Source organism: Mesoplodon densirostris, chromosome 14 (assembly GCF_025265405.1).
Source record: "Mesoplodon densirostris isolate mMesDen1 chromosome 14, mMesDen1 primary haplotype, whole genome shotgun sequence".
NCBI lineage: Eukaryota > Metazoa > Chordata > Mammalia > Artiodactyla > Ziphiidae > Mesoplodon > Mesoplodon densirostris.
The window spans coordinates 70,343,779-70,370,580 of NC_082674.1; the positions used below are offsets into that span (position 1 = coordinate 70,343,779).

The window sequence follows — 26,802 nt, forward strand, 5'->3', positions numbered from 1 at the left end:
CATTTCATTCATCAAAAATACTAGTACTTGTATTACTGGTTATGAAAGTGAAACGTCTACAATGTCATCATCAGCCATGCAGCTAGAGATCTACCCTTGTTCTAACAGCAAGGTATAAATATAAAATAAGTTGTAAATCAAAAAAAGTATTTGCACTACATTTGTTTAAAATTAGTACAAGAAAAGTCAATCCATTCTTCTTGATGAGTTGTAGGCTTGTGTATTAAGGGCTAAAGAGAAACTTGGGAACACTAGTACTTTCTGTTGGGCTGACTACAGTTATTGAATCCCAGGATTATGGAAGTCCTTTCCTCAAGGATTTTCCTCATAAGAACAGTAGTGATTGCATAAAAAGACCAGATAAAAAAGGAAATTAGCAAAATCTCTTGGTACAGGGTGCAAGAATTTTAACAAGTATGTAAAAAGTTCTTCCCATGTGTTACTTTTCCATTTTAACCCTTGAAATATTTTAGGGATATCACCCTAATATCATTTAAAATAGGTATGTGATCTACTGTTCACCATGGGAATGTGAATCATCACAAAATGCATAATACAGTAGTACATGCTACTTAAAATTTATGAAAGTGTATCTGTATTCTATAAGAATAAAAATTGAGTGATACCATTTCCTTAAAGTTATTTAACGAAATAATACTGTTAAAGAGAGGTATTTGAAATAGTTAAAATTTAGGATTGCAAATACTTTTTTGAACTTTCTACCCTAAGATGTCATCTTTTTAACAGGTCTTCTTGCTGTCTTCTTTTTAACAGATAATTTGAAGATATTAAAGCTACAACAGATTGGAACTAAAAGTCCAGAGAATTCAAGGTGTGGTTTTTAAAAAACATGACAGTTAAAATGAACTCGTTTGATGACACTTAAAAGTTGACTGCAGTTTATTGAATCCCAGGATTATTGTTTCTTTTATTTCAGGTAAACTTTCTTCTACTTTTAAATATGTTTAGTGAAGAACTTTTTGCTGGTGGTGTAACTGTGTATCTTGTATTTTTAAAAAAATGTTCTCTAAATATAATTACTATTCTTTGTAAGCTATTTAAAATAAATTTGAAAACCTTTCCTCTGTCAAGTAAACACCAGTACTGTAATCTGGAAACGATGCGCAGTGGTCTGTCTTTAGTCTCAGGCCACGTCTGCACATCTGCCCACCGAAGCACACTTGCAGCTCCAAATCAGGCGTGTGTAGCACATCTGCGGTGGCTCGTGGACACCCCGGGGGCAGTGACCGTGCTGAGCTGCTGGATGCTGTCTTCTAGTTTCAGCTCAGACTGTCAGCAGGTGTCCTTTTGTGCTCTATGTAGTCCCACGTTTCCAAAATGTGCTTCTCGTTGGTGATTTCAGTTTGGAACGGACCCCAGGCACAGTGTTGTCACCCTGGCTGCTCCTGCGCGCTGGTGAGGTACCTCACTGAGAAAACTCGCGTTAGGCGAGCTACGTGCGTGCCGCCAGGAGGCTCCGCCTTACCAGGAATCAGCAGGGCCTGGAGCCTGAGGTTGGGAGGCTTGCGGCAAAGCGCGGTTGAAACTTTGCCATTCCAGAGAGTATTTGAATAATGAACTGTTTCTTTGCCCAGTGCTAACATGCAAAACGGTGATGCCAGCCATTAGGTGTTGAGAGAAGTCAACTGTTGCCATCATTTAGATGTCTGAAGGTGCACCTGTTATACCAGTTTGGGTCCTTATTTCCTTGAAGCAAATATATTTATAAATCCCTGCATAATAACTAAGCTAAAATTTCTCATAAATTTAAGAGTACTGTTTTGCCAATATTACAAGGTGGGAATTTGTACTCATCTTAAAACCTCTCGGCTTGGCATCCTTTAACTTTTGCTAAGGGTTGGATTGGAAGGCGATTCCTGTTCCTACGAAGAATATGCTTTGAAAGTACCTCAGCAGATGGGGGGTTTTTCATGATGTCTTCGAGTGAAAAATACATCAGATAATAATGAGCTCATAGAAAACTTTAATGTAAGGCACTGCTGTCCAGAGTTAAATCAGAGGTTAAGCAGCCCACAGGACGCCACGGGAAGGTCACAAAGCCCACTCGGCGAGCAGCCGCGCAGCACGGCCCCCGGTGCCGTCCTTCTTCCTCAAGTACCGACGCTCTTAGACTGTTAACAGGAGAGAAGGCCCAGAAAACTACCAGCTGTTACAGTCTCGGAAAATAGGTTTCTAAGAATTCCCACGTCTGTAGGCAGCCCGCTGTTGTCTCTTAGGTCCCCATGACAAGAAAGGATAAGGTACACGGGTGTCCGAGGCTCACACTGCACCCAGTGAGAAGTTCAAGGGTCAGAATACCGTCACGTGATGATGATTCAAGACCTCAGGGGCAGTAAGGCAGGTTCTTAAGAGTGTCTTCAGTTTACTCTCACTAGAAACTTGCAACGTTGGAACCTCAGGAAAACGGTATTCTTGCCTTATCTGAAGCCCGTGACTTATCTGAAGCCCGTGACTTACATCTTAAGCAAAAACAGGCACCTTGCTCTTCAGTGCTAAAGACCTCATCGACTTTGTGCAGTGACTTCGTTTGGGATGATGTCCCCAGTGGATAATCATCAGCAAGACACCTACAAGACACATTCGTCCAAGTTCTTACCAAAAATTCATCTAAAAGAAAAAGTCATCCAGGAAAGCAAAACTTTGCTTTAAGTGGATAAAGTGGTGTTTATACGCATTAAGCCAAGCAATCACTCAAGGTCTGAACAGTTTTAAAAATGAAAAGCACAGCATAGCTGAACGATGAACAGGTGGTCCCGACGAGGTATCACTTGGACATCTTGGTCTCAGAAGGTGTCTCCCCAGTGTCCAAGGTCTTCAACAACCGGAAGAGGCCTGCAGCTTCTCGTATCCTGCTGAACTCAATACAGAAGGCCTGCACTTCTATAAACAAGTCCTGCACGTTGATGATTTTGTTTCGGATCAAGGACTGGAGAAAGACACACACGAGACGCACCAGACGATTCTGAAAAAGAAATTTTACTGTGTGTTTTCTGGGCAGGTATTTATAAAAAAAATTTACAAATATATATATATATATATATATATATATATATATATATATATATACACAAAAATTTCTGTTACTTACCTGCATATATTTATCCTTAATTTGTTCACAGGTAGAAATGCAATTTGATATATAAAGATGAATAAATTCAGGAGGTAGATCAACAGCTGTAGTTAGTCTGTTTCATAAAGTTAGAAAGGGCTGTTAATTTTATTTGCCAATAACATTTTAAAACACCATTCACCATAAAATATAAAATTTCCTTTGGTAATTTAATGAAAAATTCTGATATATGATCCAGTTAACTGTTTTAAGTAAGTTTATGCAAGTAAACCTCGGAGCCCCCCCACCCCCCGCCATAAGTGACACTTCCTTTTCTTAGGTCTGCACTTAGCATTACACATGCAATATGCATTGAGCAGCATGTCCCTGTGTGCTCTTGGCTGAATCAGAATTCATAGTTATCATCCAAGCTCTTAACAACCCGGGCAGTTAGTCTGTCCACGTAAGTAACGCTTACTAACCTGATTACACCCATGTGCTACGCGAGGAACGCATGTGAAGAAAGGCGTGGTAGTAACTGAACAGCACAATGTATAACTAAGTGCTAACATGTGGCGTTTGCACAAAGAGTGATGTAAGTGAAAGACTCGGGAAAAGTCAACAACAGGGCAAACGACTTAAATCGAAACCCAAGGAGAGAAGTGGCGTTCCTTCCAACTAAGTAGATAATCTGAACGAATTGTGGAATCAGGGACCAGCTCGGTGGGAAAGACCTGGCTGGAAGGTAGCAAAAGGCACCTTCGTCTAGAGTCTTCAAGGGGTGGCTGGTATTTTCCAAAGGATTCTGTGAAATGTTTAAGGGGTGGGGGGGGAGGGCGAAATAGGAATTTCATGCCTAAGTGCCTAACAGCTGGTTTAGACAGTAAGTGGGCACTTAGAGCATGGTCGGCCCAGAGGCCCTGAGCAGAAGGCAGCCCCCAAGGAGGAGTGAGTCTCAGCAACGGGGAAAGGCCAAAGGCCTGGATGAGGGCGCAGAAATGAAGCCGCAGGTTAGCAAGCGGCCAGCCGGTTTTGCGGGCACAGAAAGTAAAAGGTGAATACCTCGTGTTTCCCTCCCACAAACCTGCGCTCTCCTACACACACACTTGGGATCCCTCGGCTTCTAGCCAGGCTTTTCCCACCAGCTGATTAACTTCATTGTGGTTTATTTTGTTTGGGGTTTTTTTTTTTTTTTTTTTTTTTTTGGCTACAGCGTGTGGTTTGCAAGATCTTAGTCCCCCACCAGGGATGGAACCCGGGCCCTTGGCAGTGAAAGTGCAGAGTGCTAACCACCGGACCTCCAGGGATTCCCAGGACATATTCTTTTTTTTTTTTTTTTTTTTTTTTTTTTGCGGTATGCGGGCCTCTCACTGTTGTGGCCTCCCCCGTTGCGGAGCACAGGCTCCGGACGCGCAGGCTCAGCGGCCATGGCTCACGGGCCCAGCCGCTCTGCAGCATATGGGATCCTCCCAGACCGGGGCACGAACCCGTATCCCCTGCATCGGCAGGCGGACTCTCAACCACTTGCGCCACCAGGGAGGCCCACCAGGACATATTCTTTAGTACAGCTTTAAGTAGGTTAAAAAAACAATTAATCCCCAACTTACAAATGAGTGAGTGTTCAAAAGATGTGCTCTAATTGAAGTGCAGTTGCCTAGCACTCAGAATGGACCTCCCCATAAGCAGAAAAACTATACAATTTAGCCCCCAGAACAGGACGCCACATGGAGGGGAGCTGAGGATGAGAAGCCTAAACTGGGACCACATCAGGCAAGCCTGCACATATGGCTACACTATCCACAGACAGCTTAATCAACAGTAGGCTCCCAAGCTAACCCCCCAAGCCTATGGAATTTGTAACTTACCTAAAACATATTTGTAAGCAAAATAACAAAGTGAGAAACCACCATTCAGAGCACATTGAGAAGGGAATGTATTGTTTCCCGGACAGTTGATGACAACGGAGCAAGGAGGCCAAATCAAAGGAAGGTTCAGAGAACAGTGCACACAACGAATTCTAGGAAGGCATTCCCAGAATTTTCTCAGCTCCTAGACCCATACTGATACAGCTGTTAGTCACTAACGAGAAATAATGTAGTATCTGTAATTTGTGTAAAGAATATACAACCATATGCAGGAAATAAATTTTAGCAATTAAGTTTCACTGATGCTGCTACTAGTGCTAAATACTTGAAATACTCTCCAAGTTCTTGCTAGTGGGTGCTAAATTCACATGCAGTCACTAAGGCTCAGATTATTGATTTAATGGGTTTTCTCAGACTAACAGTATCAGGGAAAAAAAAATTGTTGCTGGTTTTTCCCTTCTAGTCATTTAATCCGGATCTACATTACACACCCCTGTCCGCATTTGATCGCGTATAGAAACTTACCGGTTTACAACTTCCATTGAATGTAATGACATGTCCATATTGACCAGAACCGAAAAATACTCAGTGATCTGGCTTGACTGCATTAACTTCAGCAACATTTCTATAGCGACCAGAGGGTTGTTTTCCACTAGGTCAGGAAGCTTGGCTGGAGTGAGGCCAATATGATAAACGAGTTTGGGGTCCTTTTCCAACTCTCCAAGGAGCTAAATATAATCAAATTTTTAGAAAGAGAAAAAGAGAGGTTCCTGAATCAAATCAGAAATTCTCTTTCCTGCATGCATACAAAAAAACAAGTATTTTATAAAGAAAAGTTATAGTATCTGCGCTGAACCAACTTTATAAATGTCTTCCTTCAAATCCATGATCATCATTCTTTGATATTTTAAAATTTACATTTGAATTGTCAGATATTAAAATCAGGCACCTTCACAACAGTTTACAAACGACACTAATGCATCCTGGGCATTAAGCCAGAATCAGTATTGTTTGGATACAATATTGTCTGGATTTTAACAATATCATCCTTAAGTCCTTTGTAGGTTTTTCCCTGTCATTTGTTAAAAATAATCTTACCGACTAGTACTCCTGAAAAGCACAGACCACAGAGATCACCAGGGAACATCAGGAACCAAAGCCCCACCCAGCGCCCAGGGGAACAGATGCCTGAGAGGGGGAGGGGGGAGGGTCTGTCTGCCGGCACACTGCACACTCGCTCTCAAATAGGTGTCCTCAAAGACAATTTCTTCTACCAAATTGGAACATTCTTCTAAATGTTCTGTGCTCCTTCCCCTGTCTCCTTGTATATACACATGTACTGTTTCATGATGGCCTGGTAAGCAAAATGAACTACGTTGGAGATGTATCTCCTGGCAGGTTCTAATGTGAAAGTGTGCTAACTGAAGAATAAAGTTCACCAACCAGAACCGCCCACGGTGTCCGGCCTGTCCGGCCTTTCCCCCGAGGGAAGTGTCACGTTGGGTGCGGGGGCGCTATTTTGAATCCACCGTTAACCAGCTGTGTGATGGCTGCTAGTTTACCTTCCTGGTTAAATGTTAATGATTCCGCTTACCCTCCTGGAGTCCTGTCCAGCTTAGTAACAGTGTACATAAAGTGCCCAGCAGCGCAGAGCAGGAGTGAGCGCCATCCTACACCCCAGAGTCAAACTGGTCCCAAACAGAAGTCGCTAGGGTTTCAGGCACCAGACTTGGTGCCCCGGCGGAGTGAAGTGAGCCGAGTGGGAGGGCAGGACAGAGCCTCAGAGTCCACGCCGCCTACTGCTGGCTCATGCGGCCAACATCATGTTACTGGTCATTTATCACTTTACGAAAACCGAAAACACCTGGTGAATTACATACAGGAACATGTTTCCAATAAATATATACCTGTGTCTGTTGAGGAGAAGATAAGGGGCTTTTGAAGGCTTTGGCCATTATTCGCTTGATCTCCACGCCAGTGCTGTTCTTCACACACATTGACTTGTCCCACTGAATCGCGTGGTCGGGCTCGGTTGGATTGAGCCAAGCCAGCTCATCCTCACACACGTGGAGCGGAGGTGGTGGACGGATAAACTCCGGCCGGAAATGGCCTGTAATCAAAGTAGCGTGTCTGACTGCTTCTGTCACTCGGCTGACCCCGCTGACCCCGCGACACGCCTGTATAAACCTCACAGACTCGCTCAGGGAAGTGCAGCAACACCTCTCTTAAGGACAACACAGCAACACTCTGACTTGAAAATCAGAAGCAGAAACGACGTAAAGGCAGGGTTTTATTCAGAACACGAGAAAATGAAACACTGACATAACATTATTATGTCAGAAACCAAATCTATCTCTTTTGCGGGAGGAGAGGAAAACATTACCACCACCCGACAAGTCCTAGTTCAAGCACGACCACCACTCAATCGCACAAGGACACAACTTACTCCATGGGTAAGTCTGGGTGGGAAAAATAAAACACTAATTGATCTCACTCATCCTATTCTCAGTACTATTTTATTCAGAGGCTATATGATGTGTACTGGTTTTGTTTTTGCATCTTATAACCCTGAAGTAGCAAATTATGTGGAGATGAAATGGCAGGGGAAAGGTACGGTTGACTATTGACATTCTCAAGTGAATCTGGAGACTTTCGTAAACCCCTAAATTCACAAATGCTATATCATTTTCTTAAAACAGTAAAAATACAACAGAATAGTGAAGTGACTCAATTTAATACCTCAACTATTTGACAAAACAAGATTGATCCCTAAGTTATAAACCCACTAAAATAAATGCTGTCTGGGACTTATCAGCAAATTTCACCCCTCACTTTGGTTCCCACATAGGGTCTAAGATGGTTAGCTCCTCTCATGGACCGAGCCCCGGCCAAATTTGAGATTACTAGGTCCCCTAGATTACTGAAAATGTCTGTGTCTGGCTAAGAATCATCCCTTTATCTTAAACTACACCATCTCTTCACATATATCACCAGAACTAGCACATGAATCTCTGCAGCCCATTTACAAAAAGAAAGTTTTAAACATTTCACGAGAAGTTATACCTATGTGATAAAGAGAAAGCTCCCATGAGGTAAGGATGCCTGGTGTTCAGCTAGACTCAGACCTAATATCTGATTGATTTGCTTCTTACACACCTTTCCAGTGGCCCATTCAAGTCAAAGATGTGCCCGAGCAAGTATTAAATACAATCCAACTGTGCCTCGGACCTTCTCACACACTGTGACTAGCTGAGACTTACTTATTCCAAAGACCTACTGTAAATGGCATTAAAAGTCAGTGTAAGTTTTAAACTCAAGGTGACACTATAGTCTGAAGAACATGTTCTTATCCCTAAGCAGAAAGCATGCTTTCATCATTAAAACCACACAGAATCGTATAAAACCAAAAAATGCAGGACTTCCCTGGTGGCGCAGTGGTTAAGAATCACCTGCCAATGCAGGGGACACAGGTTCAAGCCCTAGTCCAGGAAGATCCCACATGCTGTGGAGCAACTGATGCCACGTGCCTGGTGCCCATGCTCTGCAACGAGAAGCCACTGCAATAAGTGCGTGCACCACAACGAAGAGTCGCCCCCACTCGCCGCAACTAGAGAAAGCCCACGCGCAGCAACAAAGACCCAACACAGCCAAAAATAAATAAACTAATTAAAAAAAAATTAAAAATGCTGCTCTATTATTTCAAGTTCAATAGTTTTCTTTGAATTAAAGTAAATTAAGAGCTATAAGGTCAGTAAAACTTCAGTGGAGAATGATAAGATTAATGAAGTAGGAAACAAAAAGGTAATAAGCTACAAAAATAAACTCATTTCAGTAAAATCAGAGACTTTATATCCTTAGGTATGCTGATGATAGGTGTGTAATAAAAAAAAACTTGGGATTTTTTCGGCTGCATCATACATCATGTGGGATCTTAGTTCCCTGACCAGGGATGGAACCTGCACCCCCTGCAGTGGAAGCCACTGGACCACCAGGGAATTCCCAAAAACTTGGTTTTTTTTTTTTTTTTTTTTTTTTTTTTCGGTATGCGGGCCTCTCACTGTTGTGGCCTCCCCCGTCGCGGAGCACAGGCTCCGGACGCGCAGGCTCAGCGGCCATGGCTCACGGGCCCAGCCGCTCCGCGGCATATGGGATCCTCCCAGACCGGGGCACGAACCCGTATCCCCTGCATCGGCAGGCGGACTCTCAACCACTTGCGCCACCAGGGAGGCCCAAAAACTTGGTATTTTTATTAAAAAAGAAACTAACTTTTTAAAGTTTTTTAAATTAATTTATTTTTGGCTGCATTGGGTCTTTGTTGCCGTGCAGGCTTTCTCTAGTTGCGGTGAGCAGAGGCTACTCTTCGTTGTGGTGCGCGGGCTTCTTATTGCAGTGGCTTCTCTTGTTATGGAGCACAGGCTCTAGGTGCGCAGGCTCAGTAGTTGTGACTTGTGGGCTCTAGAGTGCAGGTTCAGTAGTTGTGGCGCATGGGCTTAGTTGCTCCGCGGCACGTGGGATCTTCCCAGACCAGGGCTTGAACCTGTGTCCCCTGCACTGGCAGGCGGATTCTTAACCACTGCGCCACCAGGGAAGCCCAAGAAACTAACTTTTATTGAGCATCTCTACTATGTTCCAGACACTATACTAGGAAGTTTCTCACTAAATTCATGTTTAACATTCTCTGACATAAATCCTACCAATGTTTTCTTAGGTCAGTCTCCCAGGCAATAGAAATAAAAGCAAAAGTAAACAAATAGGACCTAATCAAACTTACAAGCTTTTATACAGCAAAGGAAACCATAAACAAAATGAAAAGACAACCTACAGACTGGGAGAAAACATGTGCAAATGGTACGACCAACAAGGGTTTAATTTCGAAAATATACAAACAGCTCATACAACTCAACAACAGAAAAAAAACAAATAACCCAATCAAAAAATGAGCAGACCTAAAGAGACATTTCTTCAAAGAAGACATACAGATCACCAACAGGCACATGAAAAGATGCTCAGCATTGCTAATTATTAGAGAAATACAAATCAAATTAAAACTTCAATGAGGTACCACCTCACACCGGTCAGAATGGCCATCATTAAAAAATCAACAGGGGGCTTCCCTGGTGGCGCAGTGGTTGAGAGTCCGCCTGCAGATGCAGGGGACGCGGGTTCGTGCCCTGGTCTGGGAAGATCCCACATGCCGCAGAGCGGCTGGGTCCGTGCGCCATGGCCGCTGAGCCTGCGCATCCGGAGCCTGTGCTCCGCAACGGGAGAGACCACAGCAGTGAGAAGCCCGCGTAACGCAAAAAAAAAAAAAAAAATCAACAGGGCTTCCCTGGTGGCACAGTGGTTGAGAGTCTGCCTGCTGATGCAGGGGACACAGGTTCGTGCCCCAGTCCGGGAGGATCCCACATGCCGTGGAGCGGCTAGGCCCGTGAGCCATGGCCACTGAGCCTGCACGTCCGGAGCCTGTGCTCCACAACGGGAGAGGCCACAACAGTGAGAGGCCCGCATACCACAAAAAACAAACAAACAAACAAAAAAGTACAAATAACATGCTGGAGAGGGTGTGGAGAAAAGAGAGCCCTCCTACATTATGGACGGGAATGTAAATTGGTGCAGCCACTATAGAAAACAGTATGGAGGTTCCAGAGTTACCGTCTGATCCACCAATCCCACTCCTGTGCATATATCCAGACAAAACTGTAAGATACATGCACCCCTATGTTCACAGCAGCACTATTCACAATAGGCAAGACATGGAAACAACGTAAATGTCCATCGCCAGATGAAACAATAAAGAAGATGTGGTATATTTATACAATGGAATATTACTAAGCCATAAAAAAGAATGAAATAATGACATTTGCAGCAATATGGATGCACCTAGAGATTATTATACTATATGAAGTCAGAGAAAGACAAATATCATATCACTTATATGTGGAGTCTAAAATGTGACACAAATGAACTTATCTATGAAACAGAAACAGACTCACAGACACAGAGAACAGACTTGTGGTTGCCAAGGGGAAGAGGGGATTGGGGAGGGATGGATTGGGAGTTTGGGATTAGCAGATGCAAACTATTATATAGAGAATGGATAAACCACAAGGTCCTACTGTAAAGCACAGGGAACTATATTTAATATCCTGTGAAAAACCACAATGGAAAAGAATATGAAAAAGAATGTACATATATATATATATATACACGTATAACTGAATCACTCTGCTGTACAGCAGAAATTAACACAACATTGTAAATCAACTGTACTTCAATAAAATAAATTTTTAAAAATTCACGAAGTATCAACAAAAACAACATGATGTTTCAGAAAACCAGAAAGTCTCAGGGGGACGCTGATAACATAAAACCAAGAACATCAAATTAGATATACCTACTTTCAATAGGTGGCTTTGGTCCACTGACTAAAGCTTCCGTGATCTGAGAGGCAACGGAGCTGTCAAATCCAGAATTAGAAGAATCCGGGTCTGGGTCACTGAGAATGCTAGGGAAGCTGGCCTTACTTTGAGTTGGCAATTCAGACTGGCGTTCTGAAATAGATTAAAATAGGAAACATTTCAAAATTGAGGGCACCACAAGGAGAGTGAAAAGAGAAGCTACTAAATGGAGAAAGTTATCTACAACACATAAACAAAGGGCCAGATTGAGGATATATTATCAATTTTTTAAAAATAGGAAAAAATGGGCTAATGACTTCAACAAGTGTTTTATTTTTAAAAAGCTTGAGGCTTCCCTGGTGGCACAGTGGTTACGAATCTGCCTGTCAATGCAGGGGACATGGTTCGATCCCTGGCCCAGGAAGATCCCACATTCCACGAAGCAACTAAGCCCGTGTGCCATAACTACTGAGCCTGTGCTCTATAGCCTGTGCTCTGCAACAAGAGAAGCCCCCGCTCGATGCAACTAGAGAAAGCCAATGTGCAGCAACGAAAACCCAACACAGCCAAAAATAAAAACAAATAAATTAAACATCTGAAAAGATATTCAATCCAATTAGGAACCAGGGGAAAATCTGTTAAAACAAGATACTATTGCACACACACTGTAGTTATAACTGCCCCTTGTGGTTACTGATGTTTAACTTGTCTGCTTGTTTTCTTAAAGTTAGGAAAATGCAACTGCATCATCCGTAAGTACACCTTTGGTCCCTGGATCCCACTGTAAAGACATCTGAATTTTAGGCCAGCCTCCGTACAGATGATCTGTGTGGCTAGCTCCAGAGAAGATAGGTGTACTTCCCTTTTTTTCTTAAGCACTTGTGAAAATGATTAAGACATCTTCAGCCTGGGCAGAGGACAGCAAACAGCTCTAGGGGACAGCCAGCTTAGCCACTGTGCCAAGCCTCTCAATCCTAACTCTAGTCACATATTCCTTTCTGAGCTTGATGTACTTTATAAATTTATTTATTTATTTTTGGCTGTGTTGGGTCTTCGTTGCTGTGCCCAGGTTTTCCCTAGTTGCAGCAAGCGGGGGCTACTCTTCATTGCAGTGTGCGGGCATCTCATTGTGGTGGCTTCTCTTGTTGTGGAGCATGGGCTCTAGGCACATGGGCTTCAGGAGTTGTGAAGCGTGGGTTTAGTAGTTGTGGCGCACGGGCTTAGTTGCTCTGCGGCATGTGGAATCTTCCCAGACCAGGGCTTGAACCTGTCTCCCCTGCACTGGCAGGCAGATTCTTAACCACTGCACCACCAGGGAAGTCCCTGAGCTTGATGTACTTTAAAACTTTCTCATGGGCTAATTCAAGTCATCACAAGTTGAAAAGGAAATTAGATCTGATTCTTACATTATTGAATACAAAGCTAGAAATCTCAGAATATACGTCAGATCTAAAGGTAAGGTGACTAAAATTGCCCATCATCTTGGCACCAGTTTTCATACTGTCTTTGGTTAAGAAAATAATTATTTTATTTCTGTTAATACATTGCATCTGGCACTAGTAGCTAACAAGTACTTTTGTGTACCTTCAATATTAAAAGTCTGAAAAAGAGTTCTCTTAGTTTCAGAAAATAACCATTGTTACATTGTTAATATTTAGTAGTTTAAAAATAAGGTTCAGGGCTTCCCTGGTGGCGCAGTGGTTGAGAGTCCGCCTGCCGATGCAGGGGAGACGGGTTCGTGCCCCGGTCTGGGAAGATCCCACATGCCGCGGAGCGGCTGGGCCCGTGAGCCATGGCCGCAGGGCCTGTGCGTCCGGAGCCTGTGCTCCGCAACGGGAGAGGCCACAACAGTGAGAGGTCCACAAACCGCAAAAAAAAAAATAATAATAAGGTTCAGGGCTTCCCTGTTGGCACAGCGGTTGAGAATCGGCCTGCCAATGCAGGGGACACGGGTTCGAGCCCTGGTCTGGGAAGATCCCACATGCCGCGGAGCACCTGGGCCCGTGAGCCACAATTACTGAGCATGCGTGTCTGGAGCCTGTGCTCCGCAACAAGAGAGGCCGTGACAGTGAGAGGCCCGCGCACCGCGATGAAGAGTGGCCCCCACTTGCCACAACTAGAGAAAGCCCTTGCACAGAAACGAAGACCCAACACAGCCAAAAATAAATAAATAAATAAATAACAAAATACTTAAAAAAAATAATAATAAGGTTCAGGGCTTCCTTGGTGGCGCAGTGGTTGGGAATCCGCATGCCAATGCGGGGGACACGGGTTCAAGCCCTTGTCTGGGTGGATCCCACGTGCCACAGAGCAACTAAGCCCGTGCGCCACAACTGCTAAGCCTGCGCTCAGGAGCCCGCGAGCCACAACTACTGAAGCCTGCGTGCCTGGAGCCTGTGCTCCGCAATAGGAGAAGCCACTGCAGTGAGAAGCCCACACACCGCAACCAAGAGTAGCCCCCGCTCGCCGCAACAAGAGAAGCGAATGCAATGAGAAGCCCGCACACTGCAACCAAGAGTAGCCCCCGCTCGCTGCAACTAGAGAAAGCCTGCGCACAGCAACGAAGACACAATGCAGCCAAAAATTTAATAAATAAATAAACTAATTAATTAAATAAATTTATAAATAAGTAAGTAAGTAAGTAAGATTCAGAATGCCCCAAGGAAAGAGAAGATTAGATGTCACCTTATATAAGATGCCAAATGTCACAGGGCATGAAATCTAAGGATGTTGCACTGTCAAATTAACCCTGCAGCTCACTTACTTACAAGGTCAAGGGTTCACAAATCTGGCTACAGATTAGAATTTCCCTAATGAATTGCTCTCAGGTGATGAGACCCATGCATCTGCACTTTTGCTTAGAGCAGATTAGCAAAAGCTGCTCTTCTTTATCCTTATATGGAGAGGCTCTCCCTGACCACCCTGTTCAAGGTCTCGTTATTTTCTATCACAACACAAGTTTGCTTCAAGACCACCCATTCATTTGCTTACACGTGTAACAGAAGGTGCCCAAATAATCTTGAAACAGAACAGGGTGGAGGTCTCACACCTCTCAGTTTCACAAAAGCTACTGTATGACTTGGATTAGTGTCCTGCTCCCCTGCAAATAAAACCCTTTTTACATGAAAGGAAAAAAAAAAGCCATCCTAATCAAAAGGGTGGTACTAGAATAAGGACAAATAGACCGGGCTTCCCTGGTGGCGCAGTGGTTGAGAGTCCGCCTGCCGATACAGGGGACACGGGTTCGTGCCCCGGTCTGGGAAGATCCCACATGCCGCGGAGCGGCTAGGCCCGTGAGCCATGGCCGCTGAGACTGAGCGTCCGGAGCCTGTGCTCCACAACGGGAGAGGCCACAACAGTGAGAGGCCCGCATACCACACACACACACAAAGAATCCGCCTGCCAATGCAGGGGACACGGGTTTGAGCCCTGGTCTGGGAAGATCCCACATGCCGCAGAGCAACTAAGCCTGTGCGCCACAATTACTAAGCTTGTGCTCTAGAACCAGCGAGCTACAACTATGAGCCCACACGCCACAACTACTAAAGCCCGCATGCCTAGAGACCATGCTCCGCAATGAAGAGAAGCCACCGCAATGAGAAGCCCACACACCTGCAATGAAAAGTAGCCCCCACTGGCCGCAACCAGAGACAGCCCGCGTGCAGCAACAAAGACCCAACGCAGCCAAATAAATAAATAAATAAATAAATATGAAAAACAAAAGACAAATAGACCAATGACATAGAATAGAGAGCCCAGAAATAAACCTTCCCATATATATATATATATATATATATATATATATAAATATAAAATCAAACGATTTTCGATAAAGGTGCCGAGATGACACTGTTTCAGCTATTCTGGGTCCCTTGAGATTCCATATGAATTTTCTATTTCTGCAAAACACATTGTTGGGATTTTGATAAGAATTGCATTGAATTTGTACATCGCTTTGAGTAGAAATGACATCAGGAAAATTTTAAACGGACCAAGTTTTACTCAGCATTCTTCTTAAACTGGAAAAGCAATCAATTCAAGTGAAAACTCAAAATGAAATTTATATCCCATAATAGCAAGGATCCAGTACTGAAGCTATGTTTTTCACAGAAAATACTAACTTTTTAGTACAGTTACAAAGACCTTCATGTAAATGGAGTACCTCAAGAAAACAGCCTAATGCCAGCACACAAAGATGCCTGAGCGGGATGCCTCCTTACCAGCCAGGGCTAGCTGAAGCCCGCTAATGTCCACAGCCTGGCCCATGTTTCCGACGTCCATCAAGGCAATCTGTCGCGGTGTCTTTTTGAAGAGTTCCCGTGGAGGTGCCAGCATCAGCTGGGAAAGAAAAAACTTTTCTGGTGGAGTTATAGGAGGTAAAAATCCTGTAAACAAAAAAACGCACAACAGTTTCTCTAACGGTTATTTTTAAAAATTATCTTGAGTCTGGTAAAATTAGCATTTGCTACTTGTCACCTCAACTCATGTACCTTTAAAGACAAACTTACAATTGAAGATTCATTTAACCAAATAGATACACTCATCAAAATGTAATTAAATAGTGTCCCTGAGGAGGACTGGTTCCAGGACACCCTGGGAATACTAAAATCCAAGGATGCTTGGGTCCCTTATATAAAATGGTGTAGTATTTGCATGTACCCTACACACATCCTCCCTTATACTTCAAATAATCTCTAGATTAACTGTATGTCAACTGAAATTCTATGATTTGTGGCAATGAAACTTAAGGCTTTTGTAACTATTAAGAACTTTGATTTGGGGGATTCTCTGGCAGTCCAGTGGTTAGGACTCGGCGCTCTCACTGCCGGGGCCCGGGTTTGATCCCTGGTGGTAGGGGGACTAAGATCCCGCAAGCCGCACGGCGCGGCCAAAACAAAACAAAACAAAACAACCAACTTTGTTTTCTAACATGCTTCAATTCCTGCAAAGGCTTACATATGCAGGCAAAAACAAGTAAAACAAACTACAGTGCTCAGAAATGCTTTTCTTCTCTACTGCTACCAGCAACTGTGTAAAAGTTAAAGAGACAAGGAAGCAATCACTAGCTCCGCAAATACACTTCACACACCTGAGTGCTGGACACTGATGCTTCCCTTTCATCCCAGAGCCACCTGCTTACCCGGCGGCGTCCATCCTACCGCAGCACCATGGCCAGACCCCTGTTCCAGCTCCCAGCTTGGACTCCTACCCACTCACCACCCACAGTCCACACGCCCACTTACCACTGAGTTATATTTCTAGGTACAAATCTGCTCACAGATTTTTAATTCTGTTTACACAGAATTAAACCCAAACTCCTGCACCATTCATAAGACCTTTCTAACGTGGTCCTGACCCACTCTCCTAATCCCATCTCCTGACCCCCCTCCAATCCACGTGTTCTATACTCCCGTTGCACAAAATCTCTCACCTCTGATTCCTGATTTCAAAACATCCAATACGTGCAGCTCTTTAAGAATACGTGACAGGGCCACACCCTTCTCTCCCCACCATCTCTAATCAATATCCCGCAAAAACATCACCCCCTCTGAAAGTTTCTCCAGCTATACGGCTGTAGCTCCTGTGCTACGAGGTGCTGTGCATGCGACATCTAGTACGGCCCTTAACCACACTGGGTTACAATCACGTTTATGTCTCTTCAACCAGACTGCAAGCTTCCTGAGGGCAAGGAAGCCATCCTACTTCCTTCCAGATACATTCTCAACGTTGGCTCTGCAGCAGAATCGTCTGAAAAACTTTCAAAACATATACCCATTAGATGCTCCCCTTGACGCACAGTATGATAAGCCTTGACCTTGACATTCCCTCTGTTGTATATTTAAGCACCACCCCTACCTAGTAACAATAGAAATGTGTAAAGCTTATTGTAAATACTTTTATTTCTCGTAATTTATTATCTGCAATTTTCAGACACGGAAACTGAGGCAGAGAGAGGCAAAATAACCAATCCGTGGATTTCCCTGGCAAATCTGTTTACAATGCAGTCTATGGCCTACATCTAGGTTTAAACTCATTGCATTCAAGAATGACATCATAGGGCTTCCCTGGTGGCACAGTGGTTGAGAGTCCGCCTGTCGATGCAGGGGACACGGGTTCGTGCCCCGGTCCGGGAGGATCCCACATGCCGCGGAGCGGCTGGGCCCGTAAGCCATGGCCGCTGAGCCTGCGGGTCCGGAGCCTGTGCTCCGCAACGGGAGAGGCCACAGCAGTGAGAGGCCCGCATACCGCAAAAAAAAAAAAAAAAAAAAAAAAAAGAATGACATCATATAAGTTATGGTTCCTTTGCCTAACCCATCCTACAGAATCCAAAGGGCTCTCAGACCCAAATCCCACACTGCCCCATCCATCTCGGTGGCGGGTCTGACCGTTCCCCCACACACACACGTTGCAGCAACTTTCTCAGCATTCTCAAACTTCCTGAAAATCAGGTTCAGTACCTGTACCCTAAAGACATCTCATGGGATGCACAGGTTGCCCCTCTTAGGTAAGGACAGTGCAGGAAATCAACGAGAAGATGCTTTAGATGCAGAGGAGTTGCCAGCAGGAGCAATGACTAGCTTAAATGCAGACGCCCTCTCCTGCAAGGAAAAATTCTCTGGCCTTACCTCAAAATCCGCTGCCTTTACCTTCTGGCTCCCTGAATAGCAGTCCCTACCTAAAGGGGTCACTCGCCTGTTTCCTCACTGCTTAAGGACTGTAAGATCAAACTGTTTCCCCCTGGTCACTAGCTGCTCCGCCCACTACCGCTGTCCTCCTCCAAGTCTTCCAGGTACCCTTATCACTCATCACCATCTCCTCTGTGCCCTTCTCCTCTCCTGGCTTCAGGTCTTCTCCCAAAATCAAGTCTCATAAACCATCTCTTGAGTTTAAGAAACAAACAGATGTGGATGCTGGAGCACCACACAGCTGCCAGCCTCCTGCCCGGCTCGGCGTCCCCGGGCTATGTCCAGGCCCACGCCGGGGCCCCAAGGCCAACGAAGGACGCCCTGCTCTACAGCTGCCAGGGCCTGCACAGGCGGCCAGCCCAGTCTGAGCCTCTGTTGCCTCAACTAGATCCTGAATGTCAAAAAGCAGAGCGTCTGCCTGATGAATCTGAGGACAATGGGAACTCTGGGTGACGCTGGCCTTCTGGACGATATCACGTACGAAAAACTGGCCGAGGAGACGCTGGATTCCTTAGCAGAGTTTTCTGAAGACCTTGCAGACAAACCTTACACACTTGAAGACTATGATGTCTCCTTTGGGAATGGTGTTTTAACAATTAAACTGGGTGGAGATCAAGGAACGTATGTGATCAACAAGCAGACCCCAAACAAGCAAATCTGGTTATCTTCACCATCCAGTGGCCCCAAGCATTACAACTGGACTGGGAGAAACGGGGTGTACTCCACGACGGTGTGTCCCTCCACGAGCTGCTGGCCACAGAGCTGACTCAAGCCTTAAAAAACAAACTGGACTTATCTTCTCTGGCCTACTCTGGAAAAGGCACTTGCTGCCCAACCGAATGCTAAAGACATAAAAAGCTCTAAAGCCAAGACCCCAGCTTTGCTCTGAAGCTGAATGGCTAGTTTTTTCATTCCTGCTTTTGAGGACAGTTGCATTATGTGTAACGGCTCTGTGAAAAGACCGTGTCGCCTCCCGCCCTGCCCGTGAGTTCAGATTTTTAATTTCCACATGTTTCTTTGGATTTATTGTCTGACTTCCTCCCTCACGTGACAGCCCTTATCTTTTGTAATGTCTGTATGCCCGTACCTTTAACATATAACCTCACAACAAAGAAAAAGAAGAAGGACAAATTCCAGGAGGAGAAATGAATTGGCTTCACCATTCATTCTTTGAAAGACTTACTACAAAAACTGCATGAAGAGCAGCAGTTGGCCAAACTTGCCATCCTGTCTCAAAATAAGACTCATTAAAGGGCAGCCTAAAACGTTCCTACTCCTCTTGAAAGTGTAAACACTTCTATGCCCTTTAGTATTGAAGCATCAGTGGGAACTCAGGAATTCTCAAACCGAAGACCATTTTCTCTTTGTGCTTTGTGACTGCCAGGGTGTGGCCCGCATGGGGTGACACAGGGAGATGTGGTGCCGTGTCTCCCGTATGTGCATATATATGTACACACACATTTACATGTGGATGCAAAAAATCTCCCAAAAGCCCCCTCTGTACGCTCATGGATACAGTACAATAAATGAGGTCATGGAGCTGAGATGTGCTTGGTAAACTGTGAAAGGCCACATAAATGAAAAGATGCTGGTGTTAATGAAAGGAACCCCGGTCTTACACTTGGCCCAGCCCAAAAGTAGTTGTCCGTCTTTGGGCAAGTTTCGCGAACTCCCTGGACCTCTGTTTTCCCGTGTTAACAGAGAGGGTTAAACTGGATAGAATATAGTCGATTTCCAATTTAGACATTTAGTGGTCCCGTCAGGCAACTTATCAGGCCAGCTTTAATTCCCTCTAGTAGAGGAGATGACAGTGAACTGTTTTTTTTTTTTAAACTATAGAGTAAGTATATGGTTTTGGGTTTTGCTCTACTTGAATCAGTTGAATTCAGGTTCAAATAATCATCCTTTATTGTGCCATTACTGTGCTAAGCCTGGGCTGTAGGCTGAATGCTAAGGTGTTGATCCTAACCCCCAATCACAGCCCTCATAAATGCGATTAGTGCCCTGAGAAGAGAGACCCCAGAGAGCTCCCTCATCGCTTTCACCATGTGAGGACACCAGGAAGCAGGCCTTCACCAGACACCCAGTCTGCTGGGGCCTTGACCTTGGACTTCCCAGCCTCCAGAACGATGAGAAATAAATTTCTGTTTATAAGCCAAACAAAAATAGCAAAAGCGGCCTCGCATCCAACCCAGTGATCTCACTAAAGGTGCACGAGCATGCACTTTACATAATGTGCAGTAGTCTTGCGTTTTCTAGTCTAGGCCGTGAATTGAGACTACTTTCTATCCTCTGCCCCCATCGCGTTAACCAAGGACACCTAACAGCAAGAACGCGGCTGTAAAGTCCTGAAACGCTGCGGAATGTGCATTTCCGCTCAACAACGTACTCGGGTTCTGAACGACTTCTCGGTGACTCCTGAGACTTAAAGCCGGGGGGTAGGAGGGCAGATCCTGTGTGTCATTACTTACAACTGCACACACCTCAGACGCGCCTGACGAGCACGAACTGCATCACTGCGTCAAGCCCAACACTAAGCGGCACGGTTTCACGGCCCGTACTGTTGGGAGTAATTTTCGGTGCCGTGAAGCTGCCACTTGTCCCTACTCGGTGGAGGGGGTGCGGAGAGGATTTCAAAAGGACACAATCCATTTCACGTGTGGGTGAAGGCCCAACAGCTGCCGGATCTCACCCTACGCGCCGCACACCGGGCTCCCGGCGGGAGAACCCGGGCTTACCTGAGAGCGGCGGCCGGTCGGGCTCCTGGCCGCCGCGGGCGGGCGGCGCGGGGTTGAGCAGGTGCGCGAAGCTGGCGGCGAAGGGGTTGGCGGCGAGCGGCTCGGTGCGGTACATCTCCCAGAGCAGGTAGAGCGCCGTGAGGCGCTGCGCCGCGCTGGGCAGCAGGTCCGGCTGCTGCAGCAGCATGACGAGCACCGAGCCCAGGCGGAAGTGGTCGGCCTTGCTGAAGTAGTGGTGGAAGGCGGTGGACAGGCCCTCGAAGGTGCTGCCGCCGCCCGCCTCCTCCGAGATGATGCTCAGCAGGCTTGAAAGCTCCTTCGGGGTCAGGCTCATCCTGCACGCAGGGCCCCCCGGGCCTCCACAACCCGGCCCGGGGCCACCCGCTCCGCCTCTGCCGCCGCCGGAGCCGGAGCCTCCTGGCCCGCTCCTAGACACCGACCCCACCGCTTCCCGGGGCCCCCTTTGCTCCGCGGCGGTAAGAAGACGGCCACACGCCGCGCTCGCCCCCCCGCCGGGCATCAACCTCGCCCGCCTGTCCTGTTTCCGGGCCGGAGGGGCCCTGGCACCGGCTCGCTCCGTCCCCGCGGCCGTAAAGCGCGCTGTGGCACGACAGCGTCGCAAACAAAACCCGCTGGGAAGCCAACCGCCCGCAGAGGAGAGGGTGGCGCGGACCCAGAGCGAGGCTGCTGGAGCCGGGCCAGGGAGAGGATCCCGAGACGCCGAGTGGGCGGAGCGAAAAGCCGGAAGTGGGGGAGCTGCGGAAGTCTCGCGGTGCCACAGCCCAATGCTGTGGTGCAGTCTGCGCATGGGCGAGCAATGTCCGCTCCCAGAGGCGCCCCGAGGGTGGTACCAGGCATAGAAGGCCCCTAGAAATTTGGGTGACGTTATTGTCTGGAAAAATGCATCTTATAATCTGAAAAGTTGGGGGCTTCCCTGGTGGCACAGTAGTTAGGAATCTGCCTGCCAAGGCAGGGGGACATGGGTTCGAGCCCTGGTCCGGGAAGATACCTCATGCTGTAGAGCAGCTAAGCCCACGCGCCACAACTACTGAGCCTGCGCTCTAGAGCCCGCGAGCCACAACTAATGAGCCCAAGCGCCACAACGAAGACCCAATGCAGCCAAAAAAAAAAAAAAAAAAAATCTGAAAAGTTTTCTTAATATAACACACCTGGCTGTTCATGGTGAAACCTTTTTAAGTGCTAATAGCTGTAAAGACCACGTATTTCTCATAACCAAAGTTAATTTCCAGTCTTACACTCCTATTTGAGGAAATGGAATCATACGCACACGAGCTTTTGTACACTGTTACTTTAACATGATTTTCGTAAAATGTTTACAATAAACATTCGTTTACAAAATTGTACAACTTTTTAAGCAGCCTGCCCAAGGGCGCTGATTCTGGGCCTTAGCTGTGATTGGAAGTTCCCCGAGAGCCTTCAAAAATGCTAGTGCCTGGTCCTGGTGGCCAGGTATTAACAAACAGAAAGCAAAAACACCTGCCCAGGTGCCTAGTGTGTACTCTGGGTTGGGAATCACCGAGCGGCGTGTCCTAGACTTCCTCGGTTCCTCCCTTAGACCTACAAAACCCTACAGGGATTTCACCACCGATTCCCAGCAGGCAAGTTTGGGAGATACAGTCTGCGCTAACTCATGTTAGCAGCTCGAGAATTATCTAGTTGCGTGCCACCTTAATTCTAAAGTATAATTGAAGGAAGAGAAACTGCTGGGTCAAGGGGCATGCATATTCTGAAGGCTTCTTCACTTGACTGCTAGATATCCCTCTAGAAGGGTCCTGCCAGCTAACTAACAGCAGCAGATATAACTTGCTAACGCTTGGACTCCTGGGAAACTGATTCGAATTATCTTGAAAGTACTCTCATTTTATTTATTTACTATAGTAAATAAACTTGATTGTGTTTGGGATGTCTGTTACAGCAATGAGCTTACCTGCATAGGTTTTACTGGTTTTTTTAAAAAGTTGTTTCAAAATATGTGAACATTATGTGCCCCACCACCCCCAAAAACTAAATATTTTTCTTTCTGTAGGAGCATTTTCAAAATTAGGTTGGTGTTAAAAAGAAAACCAGAGGCCCCAGATGGAGTCACTTATGCTAGGTCACACTACTAACCTAACTGAAGCTTCACCCTCCCCCAGAAATGTAGTCTTAACCAGGAATTTTCTGGTCAGCACCAATGAGCTAATCCGTCACCATGCCCCAAAGGAAGATGAAGTAACCTGCCACAAAGACTTCTTCCATCCCCCATAAGTAGGTTCCGTATGCCTGAAATAAATCTTCCTTGCTTAGACTTCGTCTTGCCTTTGAAAACCTTTTCTTTTCTGTAGCCCTTGGGAGCTCCTCTCTACTTGCTAGATGGGATGCTGCTCGACTCATGAACTGCTCAATAAAACCAATTAAATCTTTAAAATTTACACAGTTGACTTTTCGTTATTTAACAATGGTAATCCAAGGTTTCCTACGTGTTCCCCAAAAACAACTCTCAGGCCCCGGTAACAAATAACCACAAACAGAAATCTGTCCTCTCACAGTTCTGGAGGCTAAAAGTCCAAAATAAGGGTGTCAGCAGAACCAGCCTCCCTCTAAAGTCTCTGGGGAAGAATCCTTCCTTGTCCCCTCCTAGCTTCCCGTGATGCCCAGTGGTCTCTGGTGTCCCTTGGCTTATGCTGCACGCTTCTCATCTCTGCCTCTGCAGTCATGTGGCCTTCTTTGCCGTGTGTCTGTGCTTCATGTGGCTTTCTTTGGGAACACCAGTCATTGGGTTTAGGGCCCACCCTAATCTAGTATGTCCTCATCTTAACTAACTGCATCTGCAAAAACCCCATTTCCAAATAAGGTCACATTCTGAGGTGGACATGAGTTTTGAGGAGACACCATTCCACCAGTAGAGACCCAAAGCTCTCCCGGGCATACATCTTGGCCGTTCTCCTTCACACCCACCTCGTCTCTGCCCTTAGACTCTCCCCCAGCATTTGTGCATTTAACAGATACTGTTTTGAGCACCTCCTACGTGCTGGGCAGTGCTGTAGGCATTGCTGGAAGGCAGTAAGCAGAGGAGATTAAGCCTTGCTTCGGAGAAGCTTGACGGCCTCTTGGTCAGCCCCATGGTAACTCTCAGGGCAGCCTCATCCTGATAACTGACTTTACCATATAATTGAAACATCCTGCTCAAACTGTTTTAAATTATTTCTAAAATGGATCACATGTTTCCCTCTCTCTTTAGACCAAGTGTACACACACCATTTCACCTTGCTATCATTATGACGAATGGTGTTCTCAAACAGTAACCACTAGGGCCAGTGAGGCGTAGAGAACTAGTCGCCCTACACAAAGTGTCCTCCAACTGCTATACCTTTTAATTCTTGTGCCTTTTACAGCTTTCCTATTTCTTTCACCCTGTTGGGTTGCTGTTACTCTCCCATGAGACTTAGCCTTGCAGTTGGGGTTCACACAAGAGTGATGTGCGTGAGAGCATGTGTGGTTGCTGGGAACTTGATTTTGTGACGCTGCTTTACAAACTCTCCTGGGCATTTGCTGCTTCCTAGCTGAGTGGCAGGGAGCTGAGGTTGATGGATATTTGGCTTTCAAACCTGACCTAAATGCCAGATGTTTGCTTCTTTATTCTGTTTTCATCCTTTTGTAGAAATTCCCATGCTTTTCTTCCACCACTCTCTCTTCTGGGCACCCCAGCAAGGGATTTTCCTTTCAAAGGCAGCTTGAAATGTGTATTACTGTGCAAGGGTTGCCATAACAAAGTACCACAGACTGGGTGGCTTGAACAACAGAAATTGATTTCTCACAATTCTGGAGGTCAGAATGTCGAGATTAAGGCGTCACAGGGTCAGTTTCTTCTGAGACCTCACTCCTTGGTTTGTAGATGGCCACCTTCTCCCTGTATCTTCACAAGGTCTTCCTTCTGTGTCCTAATCTCTCTCTCTCTCTCTCTCTTTTTTTTTTTTTTTGGCCGCACCGAGTGGCATGTGGGATGTGGGATCTTAGTTCCCCAGTCAGGGACTGAACCCATGCCCCCTGCAGTGGAAGTGCGGGAAGGAGGCAAGGGAGCAGGATGGAAGGGAGCAGGGCACAACGTTTAAAAGAATAACACAGGGGCTTCCCTGGTGGCGCAGTGGTTGAGAGTCCGCCTGCCGATGCAGGGGACACGGGGTCGTGCCCCGGTCCAGGGAAGATCCCACATGCCGCGGAGCGGCTGGGCCCGTGAGCCATGGCCGCTGAGCCTGCACGTCCGGAGCCTGTGCTCCGCAACGGGAGAGGCCACAACAGTGAGACGCCCGTGTACCACAAAAAAAAAAAAAAAAAAAAAAAAGGCACAGCCCGAGGACATGACATAAACTGATTAGAATCAAATAGGTCCAAGATGGCAGACAAGTCGACTTCCACTAGACCTTGAGCCTCAGTATACGCTACTGTAACACATCAGCAAGCTAAATGACACACCCACAGGCGGCCTGACAGCTCCAAGGCCCACCATGATGTCAAAAAGTGGGTGGAGGGCTTCCCTGGTGGCGCAGTGGTTGAGAGTCCGCCTGCCGATGCAGGGGACACGGGTTCGTGCCCCAGTCCTGGAAGATCCCACATTCCGTGGAGCGGCTAGGCCCGTAAGCCATGGCCGCTGAGCCTGCATGTCCGAAGCCTGTGCTCCACAACGGGAGAGGCCACAACAGTGAGAGGCCCGCGTACCGCAAAAAAAAAAAAAAACAAGTGGGTGGTGGCCCAATTTCTGGAAATCCCCACCCCTTCCCCAAAATAGCTGGAATATTTCTCCCACTCATTAGCCTATGAAATTACCCACCCCTATAAAAACTGACAACCCCCATACCCTGGGGTTGCTCTTGCCTTCTGAGATGACCCACACTCTGTCTGTGGAGTGTCTTTCTCTCTAAATTAATCCACTTCTTACCTATCACTTTGTCTCTCACTGAATTCTTTCTACATGAGACACCAAGAGCCTGACCTTCATTAAGTCCTGAGACCAGGTATGTGAGCTCAGTTAAAAGAACGTGGGTTCAAGTCCCAATCTGGGTTGCACGGTTTCAGCTGGACTGCCAGGGAAGCCGTCATAATCTCTTCTTAAAAAGACACTAATCATAGTGGATTAGGGCCCACCCTAATGACCTCACTTGAACTCAATTACTTCTTTAAAGACCCTATACAAATACAGTCACTTTCTAACTGGGGGTTACAACTCAACATAGGAATTTGGGGGGCAAGGAGGCGGAGGCAGGGGACAACACCACAACCTGTGACAAAGAGGGAGCAGTAACTTTGGCATGAGGCAAGGAAATGTTTCATTGTCTCTTTGTTGGCTGCAAGAATCCCAGGAAGCTCAAAACAAAAGGGAGACAACTGAATAGGTGGCTCTCACCAAAGTTACACACAGGAGGGAGAGAGGCAGAGACTGGAGTGGTGTTGCCACAAGCTGAGAACATCTGGAGCCACCAGAAGCTGGAAGAGGCAAGGAAGCATCCTGGAGCATGATCCTGCCAAAGCCTTTGTCAGCAGATAAGGCAGGGGGTCCCCAGAGAAAGAGAACCAGGCATGGCTTTCTTGACATAAGAAAAGCCATTTTGGTCTAAGCCACTTGGTGATCCTTATAAGCCTGGCCACAATGCTTGCCCTTTATAAGATGTTTGTAACAGGTCTCAATAATCATTGATCGTAAGGAAAGTGAGGGAACACAGGGACAGAGGGAAAGCAGTCAAGAAACAATAGTTCAGCGATAAAACTGAGTCCTAGTTCCTGCTCAAGGAATATACATAACAATCTGATACAGCCTCTGAGTTCTGCAAGAACTAAGCCACCCTCCATCCGCTGGTGGAGGACGGAAGGATGATGTTGACCCTCTTGACTTCAACCAACTAAAGCTTGGACTCTGTTGACCTTTGCCCTAATTCTATGCTGAGTTCTCCTCTGCTCAAGCCCCTTCATGAATATGCATGTGCCTTAGCTTAAAACTTCCCCAGTTTGGCTGTTAGGGGAGACACTGCTTGGGGAAAGATCCCCGGTGTT

The 26,802-nt window shown here is 46.2% G+C and overlaps 2 protein-coding genes and 1 pseudogene across 3 annotated transcripts in view; 2 read left to right on the forward strand and 1 right to left on the reverse strand.

Annotated features, from left to right (window-relative positions):
- Positions 1 to 1,397, forward strand: part of RNF149 (ring finger protein 149) — a 28,819-nt gene extending 27,422 nt beyond the window's left edge. The window contains exon 8 of one of the 2 annotated variants that reach the window (XM_060116847.1): positions 775 to 1,397. The gene's annotated coding sequence lies outside the window, so the exon portion shown is untranslated. The remainder of the gene's footprint in view (positions 1 to 774) is intronic. The other variant, XM_060116848.1, reaches the window with a different exon arrangement.
- Positions 883 to 21,359, reverse strand: CNOT11 (CCR4-NOT transcription complex subunit 11). Its single transcript, XM_060116846.1, has 7 exons — positions 20,758 to 21,359; positions 15,554 to 15,718; positions 11,334 to 11,486; positions 6,843 to 7,045; positions 5,461 to 5,663; positions 3,110 to 3,206; positions 883 to 2,983 (listed from the first exon to the last, which is right to left on the reverse strand). The coding sequence occupies exons 1-7, from the start codon at positions 21,275 to 21,277 to the stop codon at positions 2,786 to 2,788; spliced, it is 1,539 nt and encodes a 512-aa protein (XP_059972829.1). The 5' UTR covers positions 21,278 to 21,359; the 3' UTR covers positions 883 to 2,785.
- LOC132502099 (frataxin, mitochondrial-like) lies at positions 18,236 to 18,865 on the forward strand (annotated as a pseudogene).
- Positions 21,360 to 26,802: the final 5,443 nt, after the last annotated feature.